The 11,325-nt window shown below is 28.6% G+C and overlaps 1 protein-coding gene across 1 annotated transcript; it reads right to left on the bottom strand.

Moving 5' to 3' along the window:
• Positions 1 to 276: 276 nt before the first annotated feature.
• Positions 277 to 3,949, bottom strand: LOC123297403 (PSME3-interacting protein). Its single transcript, XM_044879053.1, has 3 exons — positions 3,592 to 3,949; positions 3,425 to 3,523; positions 277 to 2,129 (listed from the first exon to the last, which is right to left on the bottom strand). Exons 1-3 carry the CDS (start codon positions 3,686 to 3,688, stop codon positions 1,474 to 1,476), a joined length of 852 nt encoding a protein of 283 aa, XP_044734988.1. The 5' UTR covers positions 3,689 to 3,949; the 3' UTR covers positions 277 to 1,473.
• Between the last annotated feature and the right edge of the window lie 7,376 nt (positions 3,950 to 11,325).

The following is an 11,325-nucleotide window of genomic DNA, read 5'->3' as shown; positions in this document are numbered from 1 at the left end:
AAAAGGCACAAATAATTTTATCACTAATATAAGAACCATTTAAAATGTCTACACAAATATTGATTGGAATGTCTCGGTAATGTAGCTTATTTTGTCGCCAATAGACGTCGGAAAAAGTCGTATTTTGCAGTCAATATTATATTCAAAATAAACTATCTCAAATGTTAATTTAATAAATAAAAAACACAATGAATTAAATAAAAACCCTTTAATTATAATTAATAAAGTACAATTAATATTAATTAACAGGCAAAGCATGCCTGGTTTAATTTGTAAATACCTAAAAGATAAAAATAAATTTATCAGAAAATAAATCTTAAATATTGTCCGAGAGTCTAACGTAGTACACCTTCCTTGATAAATCTTATTTTGAATACAACTCTACATCATAATGCCTAAGTGAGACCCAGAGCTCTTAATATTCCCAATCCTAGACAAATTCACCGCTAAATTATAGACAGTTCACAAAAAATTTCCTGTTTTATTAATTGACAAATATTTTTTGAATCAAAAATTTAAAATCATTAAAGAAACTTTAGGAACTTTATTCCAGAACACAGGATGATTTTATAACTGTCATAATTCAAACACCTTACGGTAAATCAACCCCAACTAGCAAGTTTTAAAAAAATAATTTTTTTGTACTTGTTGACCACGAGATCGTTGACCATGGACATTCGTTGCTTTTTGAGTAAAATGCATTGAAAGTATTGAAAACAAAAATGGGAATAAAAGGATTCTGTTAAAAATAATAGAATAAGAATATCAATCAGAGCCAGAATATCAACAAAATGTAAAATTTTGATCAAGTTTTTGAACCATACTTTTCAATTTGCCACGATGATTCCCGTGACATTTGAGTCGACAAAGTTCAATTTTAACAAAAACGAATTGACAGGCAGGATGTCAAAAATCTACTCGAAGCACTCGATATTTGCAATGAGGATGTGTTTCCAAATGCCTTCCAAATATTTCACGTTCTAGCAGTTTTACCTCTGACAAACAGCGACGAGTGAACGCTGTTTTTCAACTTTGCGTCGTCTCAAAGTATACCTTAGATCGACAATATCTAAATGAAGATCGGCTAAACGGTTTATCCTCGTTCAATATACAATGCGTCGTGAAATCGATGCGCACACATTTTCTGCCTTATATGACCTAATATAAGGCAGAAAAGTTTGAATCCCTTCCCCCTTCGATGTTTCCTGCGTACGGGCCTGCGATGGTTTATATACAATTTTGTACTTTAAAAAATAGAAATTAAGCCTAAAATTCAAAATCATTTCATTCAAATCAGATAAAAATCATCTGTGATTACCAAAAAAACAAGTTTTCAAGAATATGTCTTGGCAGGAAATGGCCTAAAAGTCTTCAAGTACAATAAAATCAATTAAATTGACCTAGAAATAAGTATAATCAGGGACGGTTTACTATGGTTGACTCTCCTCCTTTAATATCATAAAACTTTGGATTCTAAGAATCATCATCTTTATGTTTTTCTTCTATTTTTCGTCCCGTTATATCATATTGTACTTTCTCATATACAACTTCTTCGATATCTGAACTTTCTGCATCCGAATCCGACGATGAATTACCAGTATAATACCCCAAACCGGGTAAAATTCCTATACATTTTAATACAGGTTCAGAAGTCGTCACAATATTCGTCTCCTTTTTCGATGTAGTTTCATTAGTCCCATTAACTTTATTACCATTTGTTTTATCCGTTGTATCGCTGGTAGTTTTCGATGTTTCATCATTCGTTGAATCATTTCGTAATTTTTTTTCTTTATCTGTTTGATCTTCTTGTGGTTCACTTTCGGATAGTTTTCGTTTACGTATTTGACTATCATTCTTTTTCATAACTAAACCACCTTTAAGTAATTGATTTTGGGACAGTCGACAATTTCGTTGAATTGTATTGACTGAGTTCTTTTTTACAACACCTTTTATTTCAGCTTGTAATCGTTGTTCCATCGATTGTTCTTGTAAGTTAGATACTCGATTACGATAATCACGTAATTCACGTTCTTCGTCAATTGATTTATTTCGTTCAGCTTCAAGTTTTTTTTGATCAACTAAATCTAAGAAATCGATTTCATCATCGTCAAGGCCTTTTATCATGTTTTCTACGAAGAAAAAAAAAGAGTTTATAAATAATTGGAAAATATTGTGATAAGAAGAAAATTCAATGAAATTATGGTTTCTAGTCCGCGGGACAGCACTCTTTTTCTTAAATGATTAATACCTGAAACTTCAGTGGTTTCCTTTTGGCGGGCCTACCAAAATTTCTCTCTTCGACTTTTTCGAAAGTGCTTCGTTTTCAAATGAACATAATAACGTAATATTTAAGTTTTCGGTCGGAAAAAACCAGCAGGAAATTTGTTGGGCACAATAACCACTTAAAAACGACAAATTCCCTGCGTTTTTTCAATTTCTCAGCAATTTGGAAAAAGTCGTGGAGAGAAAGTTTGGTTAAATCGCCAAAAGGACTCCACTCACGAAGTGTCATGTATTATTCATTTAACCAAAAGGGAACCGTCTCTCGGACTATTCTGTCTTACGACTCGACAGAATTAAACTCATCAAGGTTTTCGTTAAATCCAATTTTGATGGTGGGAAAAGTGTAACGCCATGAATTGATTGATGAATTTTAAGAGTGATGTGAAAATTATGTCGTGAAAAATGATTCTTGCAGAACAATATTTTAAACAACTTTTGTTTGAAGCTTTTTTCAATTATTTAATATTTAAAAAGTTTCAAAATACTAATACTTCAAAGGAAGAAATTAACTTTGTAGTTTTCCGACGAGTCCAACCATCGAAAGTTAAAATTAGCCATCACAAAGAACTCCAGGAAAAGAAACCTTAAAACCCGGCTTTGTGTTTGTGCCAACCGAAAATTTAGTTAAAGTACACGTATCAAGTTTTTTTCGTCATTTCTTAGGGAATTCTATAATAATTCATCATACAAATTGTCACAGGAAATCGAAACGTCCCATAAGTAATTGATTCCGTATTTTTTGAAAAGACTCAGCCACCGATCAAAAATAGTTTTTGTAATAAACAGACTGCTTTACTTCGGAATTTATAGATAAAAAAAGTTTTCATTCGATATACAAATTTAAAAAACAACAAATTCTTCAAATTAGAAAATTTGTTTGGTTTTGGTATCTAAAGTAACTACGAAAATGCAAAAGAGCAATAATATGTTTTATCGCTTCTCATTTTATAATGGCAAACGAAATTCGAAAAAAAAACCCTAACAGAATTAATAATCACATCCAACATTCTCAAACTGCTTTTAGAAGCGAATATTTCAGAAAATAAATTTGAAGACTCAAAAACTCAAATGTATAAAAAAACAATCAAATCAAGGGAAGGTAATCTTTTTATGAATTGCAGTTAAAAATTTAAATAATTACTCAGTTTCCGCGATTCTTCAAACTCCAAATCACGTTTTTTCCGTTGTTCTTCCAAACGTTCAAATAAACTTCTGGGATCATAATCCGTCTCAGGTGCTTCTGTTTATGGATAAAATTAAAAAAAATTAGTTACGAAACCAAAATAACATGCGAATATAATTTATTACCTAAAGGTTGATCTGCGGTACGAACTTTTTCCCATTCTTCTTGTCGTTTCAGTCTAGCTTCAGCTAATTCCTTTTCACTCACAAATCCTGAACTCATTTTCAATATTCAAGTACATAAACTTACTCACGAATAAGGACAAAATTAAATTTTTATAGAATGTTTTTTGACATTTGATAGCAGCGATGGGAAATACTGATTTTTCAATGTAAATCTTATAAAAATGCAATTTGAGGCAACACCTTTTCAAGCACCTTAGATAATTATTTGAATTCCTAGCATATTTTTACAATTTTTTGTCCAATCAAGTAATGAAAATATAGTTTTTCAATATACTTTAACTATTAATTTACTACCTAACCACACTTTTTAACTTTTTTTTTTTTACAAAGTGTTATGTTTATGTCAACTAAAACGTTTAGTATTAGATTTCACCAGAAGGTAGAGCTATATAAATCAATGGTTTTAAACTATACTAATCTTAGAAAAATTAATTTCCACAAATTTTCCACCCAAAAATAATCATTTTTTCTAAAAATTCTGGAAAAAATAAAAGAAAGAAAAAAAAATTTTGAAAAGTAAGAAATTTAGTTTGAGGAATTTGCCAAGTCAAATAAAAGTTCGATTTTTTGGGAAGAAATTATGAATTATCGTACAATTTTGTTCTATTTTTCAAGTTTTAAAGGAAAAACTGCCTCTCTCTGCCGTGTAGTCGGAAACTTTTAAAGCTGAGCTGAGTGCCTTTACATTAATTAAACTGTTGGTCTATGTTTTAAAAAAATTGATTTTTCGTGATTTTATAGTAGTCAAAATATGACATTATTATATATTTATCTTATATACTCTTTGTTACATAAAGGGACCCAAAACAATTGCCAAAATAATCGGGAGATTGCTAAAAAGATTGATTGGCTGACTGATATGTTTATTAAATTAAATAATTGTTATTCTCATTTTTGATAAGATTTTATGAATCACATGATTAAGCAATTTTTTTTGGTAATGAATTTTTCAATAAACATTCATTTTATTATCCCATGTATATATGAAATATACATAGTATATTAAGTTTAGTCCCAAGTTTGTAACGCTTAAAAATATTGATGCTACGAAAAAAATTTTGGTTAAGATGTTCATAGAATCATCTAATTAGTCCATTTCCGTGTCTGTCTGTCGGTCGTCTGTCTTCTGCCCCTCTGTCATCACGATAACTCAAAAACGAAGAAAGATATCAAGCTGAAATTTTTAAAGCTTGTTTAAAACGTAAAAAGAGAGGCTGAGTTCGTAAATGAGCAACATAGGCCAATTGGATCTTGGATCCGTAGGACCCATCTTGTTAACCGTTAGAGATAGGACAAAAGTTTAAATGTAAAAAATGTTCCTATATAAAAAAATAAACAACCTATGTTTGAAACATTTTTTCGTAAATATCACTGTTTACCCGTGAGAGCGCAAATTATGTGCAAATTGTATAGTATGTGTTATATGAGAATACCAGTTATATATGTGTGGCAGGTATGTATGTGTAATGTGAGTAATCTACACTGTCTATACATGGTATTTCAACAATTAACTCAATCAATTGTTTGTTTTCACTTGTTTAATTTTAATAATAATACCAAACAAATAAGTATATTAATATAATTGTAATTAAATATATTTCGAATGAAAATAAGATTCTAAAATTACCTACATCTTATTAAGATTAATATTATTATACGGATAAAGTTATTAAATTATAGTTTATGACTAATAAAATTCATAAAATATTTATTTATAATTTGAAGGCTAAATTGAAATAAATACATTTAAAATACGCTTAAAAATTAGGGCATCTAATCTGTTTAGTCTAGATCTAGGTGTAACTAGACTTTTCTAAAGTCTTAATTTAATTTCATAGATTTTATAATTTATTGTAGAGAGCTTTAATTTGTGGGAAATCCATTATTATTGTATTGGTGAAAATAAAACAACACTTTCATTTCATAATATATATATTGTGACATGTTTCGGACTCCTTTTTCAGTTTGAAAACGAAACATGTCACATCATATTACAAATATATAATAAGTGGAAAAAGCAAATAAAAATAATTCTTGAAATTAAAGTCAAATTTTATTTTCATTAAAACAATACATAGTTTGTTATGTAATCGATTTTAGTGTGGCATCTAAATCTGTTGGATTTTGATAATCATTTCGGAAAATTCTAGGAGAAAGCTAATTTTTGTTAATGGATTTCTTTCGTTGTAAAAAACGTTGAATTTTCCGGTTCCGGGACGTTCCACACGACTTTCTGCACGCGATTTTGGGACAAATTTGAATTTATCTCTACATTGTTTTCTTTGGTGACGTTTTCTTGTATAGCTCTGCTTCTATTGATAAGATTGAAAAATTAGTTTTTCTTAAATAACATGTTGATTTGAATATGACGATGAATAGTAATAAAAATATGATGCTGAAGTAATTGGAAAATTACGTTCAAGGATTATTGTTTAAAACTTTTTTTATGTTGTTTTTTTGTAAATACGTTGTTGATGCTATATTGATCATAACACTTTTGTTATGATCAGAGATTTACTCTCAAAATTTATCGCTTCTCGGACATTTTTCAAGGTGGAACCCTCGAATGAATTCATTATATTACATGAGTAAGTATTAAAATATTAATGTAATGAGCATGTATTAAATGTTTGAAAATTGGCTCAAGCTAGCCAATAGGCCAACTGCCAAAATAATACCTGATAATAAAATAATGATATCCCTGATAAAAAAATCCGATTCATGAATCGGAAATTTCCAATTCAACCAATCGGAATGAATAGGATTCAATTGTAAAAAAAGTTTCGATTCATTCTTCTTTATTCCAATTGAAACCAATTAGAATTTTTAATCGAAATTTAATTGAAATGAATTGGGTTTAATTGGAAAAAAATTTCCAATTCATTCCGATTTAATTCCGATTCAATCCAATAGAACTAATCGGAAATTTCTAATTGGCTGCAATTCATGAATGGGATCGAATTGAAAATTTCACATTGGGATCTATTGGATTGAATTAGAAATCAATCGGAATGAATTGGCAATTTGAATCGAAATTCAATCGGACTTTTTTATCAGGGATTGCGCTTGCTCCGTTGGTGTAGTTTGTTTGCGCCATTAAATCAGGACGGATAAATGGTTTAATTTTTAAAGTTAATAAAATAGATTGATAGGCTTATTGATAATGTAATATCTTCAAATACGTGACGAATTAGAAATTATCCTGGGCCAGACTGTTCAAAATTAACGCGGGCAAAATCGCACAAAATGATTGAATATACAGTGTGGCCCAAGCTATAACCGTAAGACAGCATTGAATGGTACATAACATTACAATAATGACAATTTCTCAATATATTTATAGCCGGGAAAGCGTCCTTTTCTAGATACGGGGTATTGATTTTTTGGAAAAAAGATATTGTTAATATTTTCATAACGCCTGTTGAGAAGAATTTTAGATTTAGCACGCGATGGCTTAATTAAGCATATGGCATTGCATAACGTTATTGAATTCGCAATAAAAGTCAGTGGCCCTTGAGATTTTTTTCTCAAAACTAAATGATTGCACAATCATAAGACCGCTGGTTTTCATAATTTTGACTGTCTAACAACTGACATAGAGGCGTGGCTTAATAAATATGGCTGACTTTAGATTGCAAATTTAAAAACAATACATGTGTTTTATGCGAAGGATAGACTTTTATAATGATTTCTTGATTCATTATAGAATGAATCTTATATCAATAGACAGCATCCCATGCAACTTTATAATAGTTAGAATGTAACCGCCAGATGTCATGACCAAATTATTCAGTTGTCAATAAGTGTAGTAAGTTATAACCTGCTGTTATAACTTGGCTCACCCTGTATTAAATCAATTTAGTTGATTGTTAAATGTTAATTAAGATTATAATTTATTATCTAATCATGTTTAACACTTATTTAATAATTAAATCATCTATCTAAGTATTAGATGATGTTATTGTAGCACGTTAACGCAACGAATAACTTTTGTAAATAAAAAATCTATCATATGATTAAGAAGTATATGTTTATTTAAATATTAGGTACCTATTAAATGAATCATGTTAAATACACGTGTATTCAATCCATTTGAAGTATATACATGGTGTTTTAAAATTAACTTAACATTTCCCCTTTTTACTCGCAACAAATTCGTTCTGTGTCTTCAACTATTATCACGTATTAGGTTTATTGTATGGAGATATGCCGGGATATCTCAATAGTATTGAGATATGTATAGTTTCAATTTGAATTAACTAACAATTTTATTGAGTGAAAATCAACTTCTTAGATTTATTTACAAGTCTAGTTACTTTCATACATATCTAGTACTCGAGTCCTAGGGTGCTCGAGTCCTAAGGTGCTAGAGATACCTAAGATAAACATACAGATGAAAAAATTAAATTTAGAACAATTTATAGTTTTGTAGGCTAGTTTTATGGTGGAAGCGCAGAGTACACACAATTTAATGGCAAAAATATATATTTTTTATTACACTGACTTGCGATTACACACTTACTCGATAGGCTCGATATCGCCAAAAAAAACACATCTCGATAAGGCTCGATATCGTCGAAGCACACAAAAGCTTGAAAAACTTTTGATAGTGAAAATGTTTCACGAACTTATGGACTTTTTAACGAGTTATGATTTCGTAAACAGAAAATTTGATTACAATTAAGTCATCCAAAAGTACTTAAATCAGTTTAACAGGTGTATAATGATTTTTTTTTGTGTTTCCAAAAAAAATAAAATAAATAAAATGCAATTTTGTGTATATTCATTTTATTTTATCTGACCATAATCTGTGTGGAACCTTTAAATCAAGCCAAAATCAGAATACCTTAGTGGTTCTGTACAATAACGAACAGCAATTGCAACAAACTTTTTCCTCCCTTAATACATCATCAATTTAAATTAATGTATTGTCATTTTGAAAATAATTTTCACCTTTTATGACCCAAAATAATATAATAGTCGTGAATTAATGTTTTCGGAACCAATATTTTAAAAATGAAATGAGATTGATGATTCTATAATTTTACTATGCTACTTTTAACATATTTGTGTAAGATAATTGCCTATATTGTGAATAATGTAATTTTAAGAATGTCTTGCCTAATACCAAGACTGTCGAAAATTATATCGTGGCATCGTTTAGAGTTCCATAACCGAAACAATTAGAAAAGAGACGATGATTTTCAAACAGTTGAGCAGATTTTCTTGACACATAACTAAGAACACTCACGATCAAATTACCATTAAACAAATCAAAATCGGTTCATCAGTTTAAGAGCAACGATGCCACAAATGAATCGATCATACCTGATCTTGTGTTGGGGATTTTATAAAATTTTAAGTTTATTATATATTAAATTGATCTGTTACAACATAAATCTGTAACAGACCTTGTAAAGTTAAGTGATACGATTATGGCTCCACCCTCTTCTAATGTGAGTATAGGTGAGTAAAATCTATAATTAGGGATTTAGGGATTTAGGGATGCAATATTTCCTAGTACGGATCCCAAACAGATTTTTAGATATTAACACTATATAAGTAAATAATTGAACAAAAGCTTTAATAACTGTTGTGAAAGAAATTTTATATAAAATTAATAATCAGTAAATAATTTTCTTATCATTTTAAAAGTGGGTATTTATTTTATTGATACCACAATAAATGATATCAGAAAAACAACTTCAAAATAATTTGTTTTCTATAATAAAATAGAAAAAAGTTAGTTAATTAGTCATATTTTATTTTTATTTGATATAATTGTGAATAAATTATAGATACAAGAGTAACAAAAGACTGGATAATTAAAATATTGAGGTAAGTAATTATTTTTTAATTATTTTAAATTCAGTGTGTTTATTTTGTGACAATAACTAGAGAAAGAAAACAATTAACTGAATTAATTGTTGAAATACCCTGAATAGGGAGTGTTGATTATCAGTGTTAGCTTTATTAGCGAATTGTCGAAGGATATGGAGCTGTTGCTTTTATACTAATAATAGAATTTGGAAAAAATTTCTTCAAATGTTCATCGATCCTATCTCATAGATGTCAAAATTTTGAATTTTATCAATAAATATTTTTGTATTTTTTGATCAGTTTAAAGCAAAAAGTACTCTTATGATTTTCAGTTCTCAAAACATTTAGTTTTCGAAATAAAAATTCTTGAAAAATTAAAATAGCAATATTCTTTTCTAAGGAAAATGTGTTTTTTCAATCTCTGAGAGAAGCTAACGCAGCTCCTACACTAAGAATTTTTTTTGTATAAATTCGATTTTCAATATTCTATCTTATATTATAGTTTTGGAGAAAATAAAAAATTTTCTAGTATTATTTGCACCCTCGTGGGTAAACAATGCTGTTTAAGAAAAAATGCTTCAAATAAAAGTTTATTTTTTTATTAGGACAATTTTCTGTATTCGATTTTTTGTTGTACCTTTTACGGCTTACAAAATGGGTCCTATATGCCCAAGACCCAACTGGCCTATAGCATTTTACGAACTGAATACGCTCAAAAATTTCAACTAGATAACTCTTTTCGTTTTTGAATTGTCTTATGACGAATGACGGACAGACAGTAGGACGGACAGACAGAAATAGTCTAATTAAATGATTTTATGAACACCAAAACCAAAATTTTGTTTGTATGATCAATATTAAAATGATCAATACTAAGCTCTAAAAACTGGGACTGAATTTCGTATACCTTGATATATATTTCATATATACAGGGTATAAAGAATGTAATAATTAGAAATATTGTTTATGGAAAAAAATGATTGACACAGGTGTTACTCATTATTCATGCTGTTACTTTTATTTATTTATTTATTTAGTTTAAAAATATACGGGCTGAAAAGCCCATTTACAAAATAAAATAAAAATAACATTCAAGCAATATTTAACAAACATAATATATAAAGTGAGAACTCAAATTTGGGAAAAACTTAAGTTTCCATTTTTAAAAACTATAAAAGATATAAAGTGAGTCTATTGATTCTAATTTTAAAAATTTTAAATCCATCCGATAATATATTGGGTCAATTTTCAATGAAAAAAATTCTTGTTTAAAAATTCGTTTCAAAGCATGTATATTCCAAAAATAAAAATTATTTGCAAAATTTTCGGGCAAAAAATGGCTACCATTATCTAATTTATAAAAATAATACCAGTACTGACATTCAACACTTTCTATGTAGGGTATTTCAACAATTAACTCAGTCGATTGGTCATTTTTACTTGTTTGAAAAATTTTTTGAGAAACGCATATACCTTTATACAGTCAAAAACATTTCTATTTGGATCGTCGTACCTTTGAGTCTTTTGATCAGCAATTCCCATTAGAAGAGCGGGGGGTTCTTGAAAAAATAAAATAAATAAATAAATGAATTTCATGAAATGTACAATTTCAGCAAGTGAATAGGTACTCGATATCTAAATTTTGATAAAATTGAGAGTATATTAATTAATAATTTATTGATTAAAGCAAAATGCCAATTAATATTTAGTTAAATGCTTGTTTTTTTCCAAAAATGTATAAACTAGATACTAATAAAAAGTTTAAATATTTACAGGAATGATAAAGTGTGATTGATGTTGTATAATGAAAAATGAATGTTAGACTTACAAATTATTTAAATAATTTATGTAAAA

This window comes from Chrysoperla carnea, chromosome 1 (genome assembly GCF_905475395.1).
Source record: "Chrysoperla carnea chromosome 1, inChrCarn1.1, whole genome shotgun sequence".
NCBI lineage: Eukaryota > Metazoa > Arthropoda > Insecta > Neuroptera > Chrysopidae > Chrysoperla > Chrysoperla carnea.
This window is presented reverse-complemented; position numbering and strand designations above follow the sequence as displayed.

Excerpts from the sequence above, each read along its gene's own strand:
- LOC123297403 (XM_044879053.1), bottom strand. The coding sequence starts at position 3,688 with ATGAGTTCAGGATTTGTGAGTGAAAAGGAATTAGCTGAAGCTAGACTG. Across the intron at positions 3,524-3,591 it reads TACCGCAGATCAACCTTTAG|AAGCACCTGAGACGGATTAT; the intron begins GTAATAAATTAT and ends ATCCATAAACAG. Across the intron at positions 2,130-3,424 it reads TGAAGAATCGCGGAAACTGA|AAAACATGATAAAAGGCCTT; the intron begins GTAATTATTTAA and ends TTTTCTTCGTAG.